At 37.6% G+C, this 19904-nt stretch overlaps 1 protein-coding gene across 11 annotated transcripts in view; it reads left to right on the top strand.

The window, feature by feature from the left end:
- The first annotated feature begins 915 nt into the window (after positions 1 to 915).
- Positions 916 to 19904, top strand: part of ncam1a (neural cell adhesion molecule 1a) — a 318752-nt gene continuing 299763 nt past the window's right edge. For 3 of the 11 annotated variants that reach the window (XM_047162039.2, XM_047162041.2, XM_047162046.2), the window contains exon 1: positions 916 to 1161. In XM_047162039.2, coding sequence (XP_047017995.1) covers positions 1110 to 1161 — 52 coding nt within the window. In that variant the 5' untranslated portion in view covers positions 916 to 1109. The remainder of the gene's footprint in view (positions 1162 to 19904) is intronic. The other 8 variants (XM_053687993.1, XM_053687994.1, XM_047162045.2 and 5 more) reach the window with 7 other exon arrangements.

A 19904-nucleotide genomic window follows, 5' to 3' on the forward strand; every position in this document is an offset into this window, starting at 1 on the left:
GAAAATAATCAGTGGGTGTTTTGTATGTCCTGTCCTTAGATTATATAATAGTGTACTAGGCAAAAGAGTGGCCTGATCCTAGCCTTGCCATTCATTGAACTTTGGAGAAAATTGGTGGTTATACCTTTCCATGTTTTGTTAGCCATGTTAACCTCATAACTCTGGTGGAAAATCATTATAATGAAATTTGGACACTGACAATATCTTGCCTGATGTACTACATTAGCAGTATGACAGATTTTCTTCCTAAAGATTTATACTTTAAGACATATTTTTTTTTGCAATAATTAATCTTGTCAATAATTAATCAGTGACAACACACTGAATGAGAATGATGGTTAAAAACTGACAAAGCCCCGTTTCCTAGAACTCATTGGGACAGGCATTTTAGCCACCTTTGGAGCTTCAATTATGCCTAAAATTTTGTGGCCGATCTTAATTTGCGTTCCTGAACTTGCCCTCATGCCTCAACCTCATGCCTCAACCTCATTGTAAACAAATGCCAGTGATCCGCAGTAGCTGCCACTACTAGTGCTAGTTTGAAGTTGTTATAGATTAGTAGTACACTTAAACCATTAAAAATTTTTGACTATATGTCTGATTTTGATTGCATTTGAATAAAGGAGCATTTTTGCACAGTTTTGCTCTTTCTCAAGAGTTCTGTGTATTCTTAAAATCTCTTACTCACCAAGAGACTGTAATTAGGTTTCTGGATTTCTCAGAAAAACTGGAGAAAGAGAAAGAACAATCTAAACGCGTGACCTTTATATACGACCACTGGGAGCTCTAGGAGTTTTTAAAAAAAATCCAAATTAACCGCCGCTATCTGCCGCACTACGCACTACTTTCTTTCCAGGCTCATTAATACTGTGGAAAGGGGACTCCACTCTCTGCGCACTGGCGCATTGATTCCTGTGAAGGAGGTGCTTCGGCTACCGCGCTCCACTCTCTCTCATTCCGCTCAGCGCGTTTCCTTTCAGCGGACCCGTTTCTTTCCTCTACTCACTTTATTCAAATAACCGGGAAACGACCAGGAAGCGTCGCGCTAAGGCTTGAAAATACGAACCGAGCTCAATCATCATTCACGTTCCTCACGGAGAGAGATTGCAATGCTTCAAACACGGGATCTCATCTGGACCATGCTGCTCGTTGGACATGCAGGTAAAGATGCTAATAAGATTTTTTTTTTTTGTTTGTTTCTTTTGGGGGGGGGGGGGGGGGGGTGCTATGAAGGGATTCAACTTTTAAGATCCTGCACGCATCGTTTTGGTCCTGATGCGGTTTTAACTGCTTAAAGCCTACGGGATGCATTGATTGGTGCACTTTGTAATTTTGCGTTTTCACTAAGTTTAACGTTTAAAGTGGTGCCGTTTAACGTCCATCATTTTATTATCGAACAACGTCTCGTGCAGTTTGAGTTTCAGCGTTTTAACGAAGCATGGTGCAGGTAGTATTATATCATCGGATTATCGCGCTGATTTCATATATATATATATATATATATATATATATATATATATATATATATATATATATATTCACATTTGATCCAATAACAGGCCCGCGTTTCATCGAGCCTCTTAGTAGCTTCTAATTGTTCTGGATGTGAAACAGTGGCGGTGCGCGCGACGTGCGCTCTCGCTCGTTTTTGCGAAAATAAACAAACAGCCACTCGCGACTCACTGAAGAGTGCACATCGGGAAAGTGTTGTTTTGATAGTAAACAAGCCAGTGGTTTTATTTTGACCTCGCGCATCTGCTTGTGATGATGTAACTGTGATGTTATAGATGCATAGTTACCAAGCGCGCGCGTTGCCCTTAGTGCAACATTACCTCGGTTTATTATTTCTGCGCTCCTGTGTGTGCAATAACACATTAAAAAAAAAAAAAAAAAAAGTTGTGGGATTTGTGTAGGCATACAAGGCTGACCTGGTGCCCTATATTTCCTGAAACAATAGCGTAGTTAGAGTATAATTTAGGTGCCCAACGTATTTTCAAAAAGAGTTTTTTGTCCGTATTTAATGAATTGCTGTGCAAAATATTGGTCTGCTTTGTGCACGTTCATGCATACATGCGCGCGCAACAGTAAATGCACAATCTCTAAGTAGGCTACATGAACCCTCTTTAGTACCTATAATTGGAGGGAATTTTTTAGGCGCAATCTGGACCAAGTTTTGGGAAGTTGTGTAGGCGGGAAGGTTATTGCCTTCCGAGATGTGAAAAACAAACAAACAAAACAAACCCGTACAGTTATTAAACGTTTTGATTCAATATTAGCCCACATTTCAGTTATTATTAAAGAGCGCGGGACCTGCTTGGTTTGGAGGGGAGGAGGGAGAGAATGATACAGTCAGTCTCTCTCCTCTCTCTCTCTCTCTCTCTCTCTCTCTCTCTGCTCCTCACACACACACACACACACACACACACACACACACACACACACACTCTCTCACACACGTTCGCGCACCCCCCCATCTCGCTCTCATTCTCGATCTTGCTGCCTTTCTCTCCTTCTGTATCTCTCTTTCTATATGTCTCTCTTACTTCTCATATCCCTCTTTCACTTCATTTCTGTCCCCATCTGTCTTGTTACAGTTACAGCTCCATTTATATAGCGCTTTTCTAGACACTCAAATCACTTTACATAGTATGGGGGGATCTCCTGAACCACCACTACTGTGTAGCATCCACCTGGATGATGTGAAGGCAGCCATAGTGCGCCAGAACGCCCACCACACACCAGCTATTAGTGGAGAGGAGAGAGTGATGAGGATTATTAGGGGGCCATGATAGAGAAGGGCCAATGGGGGAATTTCGTGAGGACACCGGGGTTATACCACTACTCTTTTATTAAAAGTGTCTCTGTTTTCAGTTTCTCACTCTCTCTTCCCTTTCCCTTGTCTTTCAATCTTCTCCATTTCTCCCTTTCTTCTTCTGCTCATATCTCTCATCCTTGTTTCTTTTTCCCTTTTGTTTCTCACCCCATTTCTATCTCTTTCTTTATTTGTATCTTTCACCTTTTTCCATGTCTTCCCCAGTCACCTTTTCTATCTCAGTGTCTTCTATTTCTCTTTCTCTTTCTCTTTCCTCTTCTCATCACTTCTATCCTTTTCTGTTCTGTCTATCACCCTCTCATTCTTTCTGTGTCACTCATTTTTTTCTCCATCACTCTCTGGTTGTGTCCTTTCAGTCTCCTGCCATCCCTCTATTTTCAAACCTCTCTCTCTCTTCCTTTCACTGTCTTTTTTCTCAGTATCTCTGTTTTCTTGCAGTGCATCCCACTGTGTATGTGTCCCCCCACACTCTTCACAGTGTCTTCCTCTTTCTCAGTATTTCTCTTTTTTCTCTATTCCCCCCCACAGTGTGTTTCTTCTCCCGTCCCCATCCAATTTTCCGCTCTCCCTCTTTTTCTCTCTGTGTATGGCTCTATTTTTAAGATGTATTTGTTGAGTAATTGCTCAGGAATATGGTGATGTACTAGAGTAAGATGGGTAAAAAATAATTGCTGCTGGTAACTGTAAAGCACGCTTGCACCTGTCAGTCTTTTTGATTCTCCCTCCATTTTTCTTTTGCACTGATTCTTTTGCTTTCAGTGCCATGAGGTGTTGACATGTTAATGTTGACTTGCAGCTGCTTTTGTGTGTCTGTGTATGAAATATATGGTAGAGGGTAGGCAATCAATATATACAAGACACAGAAAGAGAGAGAAATATGATGCGCCCCAATTCGCCTACTTATACTATGCACTAAAAGAATGTATTCGGTTTGTGAAGAAAGTATTGGGATATACTGACATGTCATGTAACGTTAGAGAGCGTTGTTGCCTAGATACTCACACTGTCACCATAACAAACTTCAACAAACTTCTTCATTCATTATTTTTTACATAATTTATATGATATAATTTAGTTTACCGTTCCCTTGATTTATTTGTCCACATTTCATTTCTCTCTAAAATGCCCAAATAGTCCACCATGTTTGCAGGTTGAATTCAGTGAAGCAAATAATCACTCCTCCTCCCTCTCACAAGGAGTTGTGGGGCTGCACGATTATGGCAAAATGATAATCCAGATTATTTTGATCAATATTGAGATCTTGATTATTTATCATGAGTATGAATTGATTTTAGTGACAACACATTTTTATTGCACTTTCACATTTATTAAGTTTTCTCATGCCACAATATAACACACAAGTAGGCATGAGAAAACTTGAGCTGGCCAGTTATGACAGAATTTAGAAACATAGTGTGAGCCATGACAAATTAATTTACTTTCTGATAAACTAAATTTAATATTTTCAGTTAAATTTACAGACTGCATGCAAAAAACAACTGTTACCCTGTCTACCTTGTAAACAAATACAATAAACATCACTGTTCAGTGTTTGAAGTCTGCTCCTCTTAAATATATTTAACGCTACACTATTAGACATTTTCCGCTGTCATGGTTCTGAGCTGGAGTCAGTTCTCGAACCACTCTGCGTATATTGTGTATATATCTGAATAATCTCATATAGGATGTGATTGGTTGAGTTAATTTACCCGTCAGATGCAAAGTGCTTTAGTTTAATGGCGTTTATTACTGATGCTCCGATCAGGATTTTTACAGCCGATACCGATCCAGATACCAATCTTTTTTATTTAAACTTTAATCAGGAGGTCTGTCATAAACAGTTAAATGTAAGCCCTCTGCTCATGGTCAATGTTAACTGAGTTAAAATAATAGCAATGAGATACTGTTGGCTAATTGATAAATAAACAAGCATAAAATATTTATTTTTAAATATCTTAAAAACAATAGAGAGTTCTAATTAAAAGTAGACTAGCACAAAAATTATTCATATTATGAAAAAGGCTAATAGCTTTCCAAGGAAATAGCTTACTAAGCTTAATGTCAAATATATATTAAATGCAACCCATAGTAATTAAACATTATTTAATTTCTCATTTTATTTATATTTTCTGAAGTTATTATAATATCTATTCTTTTATATTAAGTGATTTATTTATAACTAAGCACATTTTCTGTCTTTACATTTTAGTAGTTTTATTTTTAGTTTGTTTATCAGTCCCCCAGTACAGTGTCCATGTCTGCTGATAATATTGTGTTTTGGGGGATTAAATCAAAACATGGAAACTGGAGTTGACTTTTCTAGTGATATCTGGCAACCGTGAGTTTAAATGAAGTGAATTAGAGTTAGTGAAGGAGAACGCCAGCATATTGTATGTTTACAGACCGAACAGTTACTACTCTTGATTATGATTGGTGAGGAATTATTTAATAAAGAAGTTTGAATTAAACCCACCATGTACCGTTAGCATTATTATTAATTTATATCGCGCCAAGCCGCTGTGTCTACACGAGCAGGTGCAAGTTCAGGTCATTTTGCGGGATCAATAAAAGATGGCGGTTTGTGAGATCGGGAAGTTGAAGCAGATGATGTACAGAGTTACTTGTCATCATAATGGCTTCTTTGCAGTATTTCCACACTTGTTTGGTTGACTGAGGAGATGAAAAACAGTGTGAAAGTAACTGTGGCTCGGTGTAGATGCATTTTGGACTTCCTGTAGTTTTTATCCCAATTTTATTATACAACTCCGAACAGGTCACTCACACCGGTGCAAATAAATATTTATTCACAGTCGCACAAAATACTTTTCAGTCACAAATGCGAGTGAAATGGTCGCACTGTAGAGCCCTGAGTTTATCTGCAAAGTTTTTTCCCGTTCGGCGTAATGACGTTTTATGTCCCCGACAACCTCCGTAGTGCTATTTATTGTGCCATGATTTCTCCTCACGCAAAGCGCTGGAGCTCAAAGCGAAGCTGGCAGCTCGAGGGCTAAAATGCTAACTCCGTTTCGGGGTCATGAGAAATATTAGCTGAAAAAGTGTCTATGGATACACACCAGAAATAGTAGACCAAATGGGTACCTCTGGAACACTCATTTCAACATACTACGAATTGGGACACACTTATTCTAATCTCGGATACTATTTTGGATGGATAGTAGGTGAATTGGGACGCAGCAATAGGCATGAAACAGAAATCTGATATGTGTGCCCTCCATACCTTCATCAGATTTCACTTAAACTACAAAATAAACTGAAATCAACAGATTTCATAAACATGCATTTAAAAAAGTAACCAAAGTTAAGAAAGTGCCATTCCTAAGTGTTTCATCTGCAGCTTAACCTCAAGAGAAAGACAAAGTTTAAGATGAGTCAACAGCCAAGAAAAAAGAAATACCACAAGCAGGGAGAAAAGTCTCAAAATTGTTCACATCTGGAACTTAAACTTATGCGGTGAGTTCAAAGCCACTATGAAAACATAAACGGCCTATTTTTGCGAGGGGGAAACTGTAAAAAAAAAAAAAAAAAAAAGAACGAGCGAAAGGAAAAAAATGGGGAAATAGGTCTAACCAGAGAAAATTATACCCCACTTTGTCTTTGCTCTGGAATTCTATGGCTTGTGTAAAGTCCAGAAATGTGACAAAATTCAGGTGAGTTTAAAACAAAATCTGAGGAAAAATCACAACTGTGGTTAATTGCTGGAAAAAGATGGAACATTATTAGTAGCTTATTTTTGTAATCACATATCATTTTATGATCACATATCATTAAGTGTTCTCTGGTAATTTATAGTCATATCCACTTCCCTCATATTAGCTAAGTCACCATGACCGTCTTTCGTGTCGAGCTGATCGACCAGCGAGAGAGGAATCCTTTCCTCCACCCACTAGAGCAAAACCTTACACAGCTATATATACCTATTGGGATCCCTTAAAAAAGAATATACAGTATGATTAAATAGTCTACATGCAGTTGTTTAGGGCTAAATACAATTTCACATTGCATAAACACCTTGTATTCAAGGCTGACAAGAATTTCATCCCTCGAATTTAATACATTTTAAAAAGAAACATCCTGATGCTAATCAGAAAAAAATCACCTAGTCATGTGAATGTGTACAAGAGAAAAATGAACAGATACCCATCTAAACATAACTGTAATCTGTGCAACGTGAGCGATGATTGTCTTCAGCAGATTCATTATCTTGTGTGATTTTATCTTTTTAGTTAATAGTGTATGGGGAAATCATCCTGTGTCACAAACTACATACCTGCGAATTGTAATATGAATATGTGCTGTGAAGCCGTCACATCCTGCCTCATCTGGCTGTTACTAATGCATTAGCTTAGGTGGTTTGCTGATGTTACGCTGGGCAACATTATTCACGCTCCTGTCTCACCTTCTGTTGTTAAATAAAGACTGGTGATGTACCAAGAACACTTTAGTGAGGTTTTATATAATGGTTATACACTCTGTTGTCGGTTTCATCTACCTTGTATCCACACAGCAACACCACATAATGTGTTAGTGTCAATAGACTAGGACCAGGGGTGTTAGCTGGACTGTTAATCATCCGGGGCTGAGCCCTGATTTTTCTCCATCAGAAAAAACATCTTTTAACGTACTATATAGACAGTTTCTTTTTTTTCTTGCATGTGAGGGTTAATTGTTTAAAAAATGTGAAAATTGGAAAAAAAATTTTTTAGGATTTATCTTAAATATCATAACGCCTTGGGTGTTATCTAGTAATTGCAGGACTATCAGACAAATAAACTATAAAACATTTTGGCTATCTAACATGAGACTAGGCTAGTTTGGTGTCGCTAGCCAAGGGGAGGCACGACTAAGCTATCATTGTATGGGTTTAGCTGCTACAGTGCCATGCAAAGTACGTTAGCTGTTCTTAGGCTCTGCTCATATCAAGTTCATGTAACTTGGAACTCAAAGAAACATTTACACACCTTGTTATCCTGCTCAGCAAGAGAGGATATTAGTGTTTCAGTTTCAACCCTTTCACTGGTTAAAAAAATAAAAAATCTGTGTATATCCATTTTTCCCCTTACACTAACTGACAGTGTGAGCTAGCGTTTGGCAAGATTGAGACTGACAGCCAATAAGACACCAGTATTTCCATGTATTTTCCTGTAAACCCTGTCTGATTGGTCTCGCCTCTGAAGATTTAAAATCTTCACTGAAGATTCAAAAATACAACACTGCCCCTTCTTCATTCACTAATGTTCGGTTACGTAGTGACAAACTCCAAATTCTCCAAGTGGAGAATTATTCAGGGCTAAAGAAAAAATCTTCAGGGCTACAGCCCTAAATGCCCAGGTCAGGTTACGCCCCTGTTTAGGACTAAATCATGGTCAGTAGTGGATTATTCCAGTAAATGGCAGCGGACAGATGTATCAGGTGTAGCGTAGTGAAGAGTGATCAAGTACCTCACTTGTGTTAAGGCTGTTTGTTTTTACTTATAGTTATCAGTGTGGATGAACTAGGCTCAGTATGCTAGCGGTCCTCAGTATGTTTTTTCTTCTCTCGTTTAACAAACAGAAAGAAACAACACTCCTTGCTATTGCTATCCTCAGAAAAGTTTTTTATTTAATATGTACAGTATATTTAAACTAAATATCAATATGCATCCCCTCTCTAGATCTGCTACAGTTCAAAATGGGACTGGGCAGTACATTAGATCTTTGATTGTTGGAGCATGCATATAATTGCAGATTTTTTTTTTACATCTGTTGCATACTTTTCTGGCCACAAGCTTCAGAATCTAGTTTCAGAAAGTTGCAATCGGATCAGTTCTGTGCACTTTTATGTATGCCGGTTACCAGCAATAAAACAAAAATTTTTCTGAGCAAGACATTCCTTAATATATGAATTCATTTACATTTTTTATGCATATTCAGCCTTTTAGCTGCAGAGAATTCATTTGTGGTTTCTTGACTGCTCTGGGGTGTCTCTGGTCTAACCATGGTGTTATTTTGCGTGCGATTCTGTGGGTCAGAAAACCAGCAATTTGGATAGAAATGCAGTATAATACAAACAGGGAAAATTGTTAAGCAAAGTGTTCCCTACCGGATAACCCTTGCAGAGTGAGCAAGTTTTTTTGCATTAACTGAAGTGAAAGGCAGTGTTGACTGTGACAGGTGTGTGAAGAGGAAGCAGGAACTATTGTAGGTGATGTTATATTCCAAATTAGACGATGTGAATGACTCAAGATGGAGTTGTGTGGGTAAGAAATAGTGTATTGTGTCCATAGTTGTCACTTTATCATGCACATGTATGATAAAGGTCACTTTGTAGCTGTGCTTTGTCCATCAGTGGAAAGGGACTACCACTAATTGGTTATTATTTTGGCAGTGGAGGGTTTCCATGAACCATGTCATGGCTCTGCTGAGGATACAGTTATGGAAAATACAATGGATGATATCAGCTCTTCATTACACAGACCAACTCCACCATACATGTTTAAAATGCTCTGTCTGCTTTACTGAGTACCACAGCACCAATAAAAAATTCTCAATTTTGATTGGTCAGAAGGTGATGAATTATTTTCCATAACAGCTCTCACAATTGTTCTGACTGAAAGGGAAACCAAAAGATTTATATTAATGTGATTGTTAGAATACTTTATTGTTTGTGTAGTTCTATAGGGACTTGTATGGTGAACCCCCCAACCCCCCATCCATGTTCCCCCAAAACTGACAATAGCAATAAAAAAAACAAAAACAAACATCTATTATATAGAATATTATTCTATTATAAAACCACAGTCTTATAATACACCAGAACACTGGATGGTGGTAAACGCAGTTAACAGTAAGAAACATAACAGTACATTTTCGAAATAAAAATAATCCTTTTACAAATCACTTGTCTAACACCCTACTGGCCCATGAATGGTTTCTGATTGTCACAGTCATGCCATCCGCACTTCAGAAAAGCGTATACATTTTATAATTTAAATATAAAATGATGTAATTGAACATGTAAAACTAAATATTCATCGATAGTAAAGTATAAAAGTCAGGTCATGAGTACCTGAAGTCCTCATTATTAATCCTGTGGACTTTATGTAATATAATGTGACTTAATAAACATTTACTATTAATAAATTTTAATTTTCCATAATGTTGTGGACTCTTCTGTGCAATAAGAATTATATAGGCTTAGTCCTGACAGTTTCTGAGAAGGAAATATTTTATTCTTATTTCTTTTAACCTGCACATTTTTGTTTTTGTGCAGTGAGCATTCATATATACACACTTTCTTATTGTTAGACTGCTTTTTTTCCCAGTAGTATGTATTTAATGATTCTGAAAGACCATGCAGCATTTTCTATGGCCACTGGCAAATGAGCTACCATAATGCACACATGCACAAATATGCTGAAGACTCTTTTACAGTATATCGCTGTTCAGTTGTAATTAACATCAACATTATTTGTGAAATGTTAGATTTTACACTTCAATGAAGGCCAATTGACTTTAATATTATATACTTATTTAATGATAATTAAGTCGGACACACATTGATAGATTCACAATGAACTCAAAAAATCTCAATTTACCATGACGGAAAGCAAGAGAGCTGTATCAGGGCTTATTTCAAGCATATTTCAGACACCTGCACAACTGTCAACCGTTTCAGATTCAAATGTCGATTGCCTCATCTGCTTTTTTTAATAGGGGAAAATAGAAGACTGCTCTTTGGTATATGTTTGCATTCTGCTGTTAAAATGCGAAGCTACTCAAAATGTGTAAAGTTTTGCAGTTCTGAAATGGTCACTTAAATATTGTGTTTTATTTCTTACATATTACACTTTTTCGCCATGATGTCTTGGTTTGTTTTGTTTATTCATCATTAGGTATTGTGAACCATTATGGTTTAAGGTATTCATTGCACTTCGATCTAGTATTTTATTATCCAGCAATTTCCGGCCCTTTGTTTAGATACTTTCACAAATTGATCTTTAAAATTACACAGTTTGGCTGGTTGCTGAGTCTAGAATGAGACCTGAATGCAAGACCATTGAAAACATGAATGCTTTTTGTGTCAAAGAGAGGGAAAAAAAATAATTCACTCTTTGGCACAACATTGAGGGCTGTTGTGTGAACTGTGTGCAACACTTTGGAAAAGTGAACTTGCAATTGAAAAATGCTTGTTAGCGATTGCAATGCATCGTAATGATCCATACAATTGCCTGGAGTAGACATTCTGAAGCAGTGAGGCAGAGCTGAAAACCATTTCAGTGAAAGAAAATGTACCTGTCTTAAGAAATATCATAAGCTGTGTAACACTGAGATGGATGGAGTTTAATAGATGGCCATATCTGACCCCAGGACCTTATGCTGTTCCACTGTTATTACTCAATAGACTGTGAACATCTCATTTGACAAGGACAAATATCTACAACCAAGTTTTGTGCTGTGATGACGGTTAAAATGCAACTCATTACAGTTGATCTTGGGAAGTGCTTTAAAAAATAGATACAGCTGAGCAGTGATGGCGACTGAAGTTGATTACTTGTTTGCGCCTTTTTTACGTATTTGTACTCATTACAGCTGTGAAAAATAGCATTACAATAATGATAATCTTCCAAGTACATTTGTTTTCATGTTGTATTGACCTTATGTCAGTTGTGAATCTGTAATTTCAGCAGTGTTTCCACTAGCGATGCCAGATGTCTGAGAAATAAATCCTGACATCGGATTAGAAGCTCAGCAGCCCATTAAACCTGATGTCTTTTACAGTAAGATACATGTGTGAACCGAGCTAAAAAAAAACATCTCAGACAAGTGAAGTGACAGACTGAATCAATTATGCAGGACTTTTTTTGAACCATTGTTTCTAGGGCTGTTTGAGTATTCAAATACCTGTATGGTTAACTGTTTACCGTATTCTTATAATTAATAAGACAAAAACAAATAAGACAGCTTGTTGTGTTGCCCAAAACTGAAAAGCCCTTCATGTTTTGGAAAAGTTACCTCTGACTGTTACAGAGACTCCTTCCAAAAATGCTAAATAAACACCTCTTACAGAAAACTTCACCATTTCAACAATTAAACCTGTTTTTTTTATTTTTTATTTATTTTTTATTTTTTATTTTTTTAATATATGGAACATCTGTCATGCAAATCCCAGTAAATCAATTGGTACTATAGAAAGAAAACGTATTGCTGTTCGGGTATTTGTCAAGTGGACGATAATTCCTTGAGAAAATATAAGAAAGAAAAGCCACATCTTGTAATATTTTGAGGCAGAGAATGGCACTGCTACATTGTGCATCAGGAGTAAACGGGAAATTATTAATCTCACGCAGGTGTTAGATAGGAACCTCGCAGGATAAAAGAGATGCTGCATGCTCTGGGACACTACACTGGTTCTTGTGTGGATTACTAAATATAACACACTTTCTGTACTGACCATCAGATTTTAATAAATGTGAATTGCCTTTGTAATCACAGGAAATTTTGAGAATCAAATCAGGTTTTTTCTTCCTAAACTCTGTTGTAGTTAGAACTTTCATGATTTTTTCATGATGAGTTTAAGCCAGTGATAGAGCAGGCATGGTTAGAGCCAGACCACAGCCTGAAATATTAAGCTGACATCCAGTAATGCTGATAGTCAGTAAAGCTTTTGCCTTCGATTCAGCATTACGCTATATTGTGTATGTTACAGACAGGAGGAAAGTTAATTGCAGTGGAAAAAATGATATTTGATTACGGCACATTTAAAATGCATTTTTTCCCTTCCCTTTCCTACATAGCAGTTAATATCCATTCATTAACTCTTATGCTTGTTCGAATATTAAAATTAGGCAGTGTGCACATGCCTAATTGTTTTGATTGTGCATACATATGTAAATATTATTTACACTGCAGCTGCATATAAAAAGACTTTAAAAATGCTGTAATTTGTTATGTAAAGCATATGTAGCAACAAAACGTCTTCTAATTCTTTGCTGTTTTTCACTGCTTGTCATTTGATAAGAATGGGAGGTCTGTGCATATTAATCATTGCATGAATGCGGACCCAGGCTGATTTGCATTGTGCTGCCTTCGGAGCCGTTCTATTGAGGAGTGAGGGGAAAGAGAGAGAGGGAAAAAAGGATGGAAATGGAGTGGGCTTTGTCATGCTGAAAAGCCACTAACCCCCTCCAGCTCTGAAAGACTTTCTCCTCACTGAAGGAGAGGGGTCGGATAAAGTTGCAGGCCGACAGGCTCATGAGTAGAGTGCAGATGTTAGAGAACTGAACCTCCAACTCTGGACCAAGCATTTCTCCAGCTTAGCCCTTGTCCAGTGACACAGTGCTTGTGTTGGTTCTGGTGCCAGTTCTGAAACTATTCTTCACGTTTCCATCATGAAGAGATCGCTTTAGGTGGGGATTATTTTGTCACAATGGCAACAACTCAGGCAAATCTTAAATGACGACCAATAAACTGTAGAATATGGTGTCATTTGTTCATGCAGAAACCAAGGGGCTACACTCTAAACTCACATTAGCATTCAGGTGTTGTGTCTGAGGCAGGGCATGTGCATGTGCTGTATATGGGGGTGTGGCTTTGGAGGGAACACTGGAAGAAGGATCTGTATTTGTTTGGCTTTTGAGTTTTAAAACAGCTAGTTTCAGTTAATGTGTATGAAAAATATGATATGTACTGTGAAGGGGTTAAAATTATTGTTGAAAAAAATATGGTTGAATACATTGTTACTACTAATATAACCTCGTTTGTGCAGCTACACAGCAAAAAATAAAAACTAAAATCAATTTTAATAAAAAGAAGCTGAGAGATTCAAACTTATCACATGAGACATTTGTACAAATTTGAAAGAACATGGAGTGGTTGCACTCTGTCCATTTCATATTAATGAATTTCTAAGGTAAGGTATGAACCCTGTTTTGATCCAGAGTTCAGGTTGTTGTCTGTGTGGAGTTTTGCTTGTTCTCCCCATGTCCTTATACCTGCTTGAGCTTAACTTGTAAACTGGTACAAAATTGACATGTTTGAGACCTAAAGCCAGATGTAACGTGTTGCTGTTTTTATATACTGCATTTCAAAACTATTGATTATGTAATGCTTTATCTTTTATAGCAGTTAAAAACACTTGCCCGGTCCTTTAAAATATTCGCTTGTTGCCTGGATCAGCCCCAAATCGAGCATTAGCAGCAAATCTGTGGAAAAGGGGTTATCCTTTCTCTGTTTCTCTCTCTCTGTTTCTATTTTTCCCTGACCTACTCTTTGGCTGACTGTCTATCCATCTCCTCATCCCTGTCCTCCTCTGTGGCTTGCAGATGTTGATGCATAGTGATTTTTGGGACCGTGATTCTGAGTGACTCATCAGTCTCTGATGTAATACCTAGCAATGGTGACTCGCGCATCCTGGGGCGTTGGACAGCCCCAGATGAATGTCTCGCTATGTTTGAGCGATGAGCTGAGAGTGCTGTATTTGCTTTGTTTATTCTTTTGGGAGTTGAATTTCACCTTATGGCTATTAATATGACACCAGAAAGAAATGACTCTTGAATCTTCTTGGATGTCCCAGTTTGGATTTTGGATTTTGGACTTTCTTTAGAGACAAGGACATTAAACAATATATTAAACATAACTTAGATGCAAGAGTGAAAATGTGTTTCTTTTGTCTGGTGAAAATGGGGGGTGCTTAACTTGTAACAGAATGACCATTAAGGTTAAAGGTCATACACATGCAAGTTTCAGCTAGCTGTTAGTGTTTTTGTCATTTGTCATTCAATCTTCTTTTACAGATAACTTTCTTCAATAGCAAAGACTTCAGTACAGCTGAAAGACCGATCTGACTTTGAACGGACTCTTTTACTGTGAAGGACAAGCGAGCCCATACACACAAAGCTGACCTCATCCTCATTGGCCTGGGGTTACTGGGATTTCTTATGCGTATGCAGTTCTGTAATACAGCATTCATAAAATGCATAAAAAGTACTGTGGGTTGCTCTGTGGTTCAGATTCTGAGTAAGTGCCTGGAAAGTTGTGAGTACAAAATTCTCAGCTGATCAGCTCTGTGCTTGGTTTGGATTGTGCCTCATTTGTAAGGAATAGCCAGATTATAACATTTTCAAGGGTGGATGCTGAGTTCAAGCAATAAGGTACCCAATCTTGGAAACAAGCGTCTGCTCCTAAAAAGTTTACTCTACTCGTTGCCTGAAATATTATATGATTCAAGCACCAGCATTGTCTAGTGTAACATCCTTATCAATGAGATGTGGCCTAATTAAAGATTAAGATAACGTCTTTAATATTATAAGCTTAAACTTACTGGTAATGGCTCCTTGTTTCTTTTTAAACCTATACAGCTATATAGCCATCAATCACAAAGCTATGAAATTACATTATTACTTGTTAATGCCACCACATGGGTGGTGCTCCTCCTTATATACTATATACATCAATATACAATAAGTGTCTCCTCTAAATAAGGGGGAATTTACATGCTAGGGAGGGATTTGTAATGTTTTAGTCATTCAAACTATAAATATTCAACCTTCTTTTTGTCTCAACAAAAGTAAAAGACAATGCTCAAAGTAGAAAATTTGCAGTTTATTACAGTGTTTGGAATAGTGTCCACTGCTACATGCTCTTCTGAGTATTATCACAGATGGAGTTACTATGACATTGAAGTTGATTATTTTCCAATAATTGCACACCCCAGTGGTTTTCTTTTTTTTTTTTTAATTAACAGCAATTTGTCAACATTAGCATTTTTTTACTTTAAAAATGACATGTCTTACTTTCTTATCCATTTCTAGTTACATTTAATGTTGTGTAACATCTGCAAAACACCTCTTTTTTTCTCACTAAAAGTTAGTAAGTCAAAAAAATGCTGTTATGTGGGTTCATACATAAGGCATTAAAATGCACTTAAACCACAGCGTTGTTGAATTCCCAGTGTCAATTAATATTTAATGTCAGCAGCTCTGGCAGTAATTCAAATCACAGGTTTATATTAATGCACTCATTCTAACACATTTCTATAGTAACAGCTTGCACCGGAACCATATTAACCATATTAACAGATTTTCTGTGAGGAGACATTTATTAAACATTTTTAGAAGGTGTCTCCAGTGTCAGAGGTAAAATAGTTAACTTTAAGGTTTCAACCATAAGATAGTCTTCAGGACGGAGGGCTTCTTTGTGTACAGTTTCTCAGTAACATGAACAAGGTGCATTTCTGTGTACTGAACTTTTACATTAGTGCGTAGTAAATACCAGTAAGTATTAGGTCATAGTGTGCTATTTTAAATACCGCTTTATTTATTCTATCGAGCTGGGCCATTTGCTCTTCACAAACATCATTATTTAGGACTAATATTGACATTGTTCTAGGAGTGCTGAAAGTATTCTTTTCACACACACATGCTCTGAATAGGAGATGACAAACGTGCCTAATGAAAGTGCACATGCTTGTAAAGTCCTTATCTGATGTGTGTGTGGGGTGTCAAATTATCCAGACATCCAATATGGACCACGACAGTGTTTATTTTTATTTGGATATTGAGGTTAGTAGATCATTGCACTGGTGACCCAGCTGGGATTTGGTTTCAGTCCTTTCCAGTTAAGAAAATATGTGTAAATTTCATAACCAATAGAGTAAAAGGTGCTAGGAAGGGCCTCTTGATATCAGCATCTGTTTCTTTAATAGCAAGTGGCATCACTGAAGGAAACATCAATGACATTTGATCTGCTACTTGTATAAAATTGCAATGGAAAGATGCCGCACCACATGCTATTCTATTGTATTGTTATTTACCTCTACAATCTCCTGGAACAAGCCTTTGAGCATCCTGCTGAGGCTGGGGAGTGTGATGTTATCGCTGTGATTGCCTCCTAACCTTTGATCGCTTTCTGTGCGCCTCTCTATATTCTGCCACCCTTCATACTGCCTCGTGTCACTCCTCCATTGCCACTGCAATACGTCGTAATCACAGTGCACGGCTTGAATATCAAGATGCTAACCATTAAAGTAAATAATACTCCTGTTTCTAACAGTTAGTGTTGAAATATATGCCCAGGGAAGCCCTTTCTGACTGTAATATTACAGTGTTATGAAGATAATGACTCTAGTTTATGTTGCCAAATGTCGCTAACTTTTGGGCCATTAATTCAGCCTTCAAGCTAAAAACAAACCATCTGCTTTATCGTCCGAATCCCAGGTCTTCTTTGCATTCCTTTCATAAAGATTCCAGGCATGACGTTGCCTGCTGAGATGAAAACTCCTTCTGTATCTACTCTAGCAAAGGAGTTTAGAGGCTTTAGGTGATTACGAGAAAAAAAATAGTCTCCTCTGCCTTTTCACTCTGTAGTACCGTGGTGCTCTAAGTAACAAAGGTTACGGATTAAGGATTAAGTATGGCTTTTTTTCTGCGTGGTCATTTCTGTCAGTACCCTTGATCACAAAGGTATGAAATTACTTTTCCAAGTACAAAAACATTACCCTGGATTACACATTCTGAAAAGATGTTTTTATAACCAGAGTTCTCATTCCTGCATATATCCTGTGGCTTTTGGTAGCTGCGGAGGCATCAGTGAGATCACTGCTAACACAAAGCCCCCGAGTTTGGACATCTGTTTAGGTTTTAGGAACAAAGAGATGTCAAGCCTCAGATAATTGACAAAGGTTTCTAAGATGGATGGGCAATTGTGACTCTGTGAAGATTCTGCTGTAGTCACAGATTTGATTTCTAAAATAGTATTTTTGTTTGTTCATGCTATTGTGATTACAGCCTTCATTGAATTTGGTGATTGATTGGATGCTGTGAATTTTGAGCAGTGGCCTACATCTTTGCATGCACTAATTATTATTTTTTTAAAACTCAAGTTTTGTTACTTTTCTGAGACCATGTCACAGCAGTTCTGTAAAAAAACAACAACAAAAAAACAGTTGGATATTGATTTTTAATGCGTAGCTGAGTCTCAGACTGGGGCCAGGTGGAGAAAATCTATTAAGATTGACAACCGTTTAGGGTGAAGCCAGTGAATGCGGAGCAGATTGCTCTAAAAGCCTGCCGGAGACCGTTGGTCTTTATGGCTCCGAGGCCTCCTCATTTGTTCGTCTGTCTATGACTGGGCCAGATGGTGTGGAGTGGGCGAGATGTGGGCTGTGTCAACAGAGTAACAACTGTGAGTGTAATGTTAGTCACCATGTCTCTGCAGTGCTGTCTTCTAATTCAGAGTCTTGAAGCTAGTAACATCCATTTCTGCACTTTGCTCGGAAGGATAGCATTAAAGATGATAAAATATGAGACTTCTGCACAGATGCCAATATCCTAACATTTGTTATATGAATTTCTGTTGATGACGAGATGCAAGTGTATAAACTTGGTATATGTTTTAATGGGGTCAATTCAAGAATCGCAGTCCACGTCTATATCTGGCATCAAAAGAGTGACATATTAAGAAAAAAAACTAGAAAAACAAGCAAGGGTCTAAACCAGGAGTGTATGGAGCTTAGAAATGGAAATCAAGGCTCGGACTTAAAAAAAAAACAAAAACCTTGATTAGACTTCACAGTGAACACAAAGACAGTTGAAGGTGAACACAATTGGCCAACAAACCAATGACAGGACAGTGATAGAGACAGGAATAGAACAGAAGCAAAAACAATCACTAGCACCTGGGAACCACAACACAAAGGGGAACATTTTTCCATACTTTACATTTTTGGCAGTAGAGTCAACATTAATCATCCTGTCAGAGCTTTAGAAACCACCCCAAAATGTAAGGGGAAAAAATGTGATAGAAGATGCTAGAGTGAACTGGACCCCATTCTGGATGGTTAAACTCTAAAGCTTGCTCAGCCGTAGCAGAAATCCTGCCTGGCTGGCTTTCCAAAGACAGGCCATTTTGAAGACCTCTCATTATAAAAGCTGTTTCCATTGTTTATGGAGCTTAATGAGTATCGCAGCAAGGAGCCAACTGAACAAAGAGGAGGCCACTGTCCCAGTTCAGAATGGAATAAGTTTACTCTTCCAGTGGACAGAGCACCGTGTCTCTTCTCTCTTTTTGTGCTGATGGAGGCACCTCATGAGTCCCCAGGACTCTTGCTCTCATTAGCATTATTGGGAAAGACAGTCTCTGGACACCAGTTTGACCAGGATAAGGAAAAGCCCTTAATTAGTTCATTTGCCAACATGGTGATCCAGCTTCACAAAGCTTAGTGCCACTTGAGGACATCTTGTAATATTCTCACACTCGTTATTACTAAGGCAAATCCATTTTAACTCTCAAACACTTACAGTCACATCAAGTGCATCTTTTTCTGTACTTGTTTATTAGTCAGCAGAAAGTATCTTCAGGAGCTTCAAGAGGCCATACATAAGAAGACCTTGACCAAAGGATATACTGTTATTGTCACTTTTTTTGTTACGAAGCTTGTGAGTTGTGTGACTAGAGCTGGGAGAGCACTATGCTACTAGAAATAGGTACAAAATACATCAATGACATGGTTCTCATGAAATTTTTTTAGTTACATTGTGTGTAAATGTTTGGTAGGCAAAACTATGCTAAAGAGAATCCTGTCGGATTTACAGAAAGTTACAGAAAAACAGATTTTCTTCGTATTCACATATGTATGTTGATAAATGCTAATCACCTGTAAATTACTAAACACATTCACAGCAAAACTGATTTACATTTACTGACACCCTCAAAACCCCATAAATATCAATGCTCAGAGAGCACTGATAATGAAAAGATAATGTCTAAACAGTGAAACATTTAAACTCCTGTCAGTTGAACTTTACATTAATAAGTCTCCTTGTACATAAATTTACACAAACTCACGAACTCAAATGTTTTTTTTTTTTTTTTTTTTTTTTTTACCACATTTCTTGTGTAAATGCTCTTGTGAACAATTTATGAATAAATGTGTTGATATCTAACTTGATAAATGTTCGTGATTTACATATGGAGGAAGTTCCTCTGTCATTTCTTCATGCTTTTTGAGCACAAGTACTATTCTAAAGTTGTTTACGTTGCTAGACAGGATCTGACATACAGTGCCCTCCACTAAT

Source organism: Ictalurus punctatus, chromosome 18, assembly GCF_001660625.3.
Source record: "Ictalurus punctatus breed USDA103 chromosome 18, Coco_2.0, whole genome shotgun sequence".
In the NCBI taxonomy this organism is placed as follows: domain Eukaryota; kingdom Metazoa; phylum Chordata; class Actinopteri; order Siluriformes; family Ictaluridae; genus Ictalurus; species Ictalurus punctatus.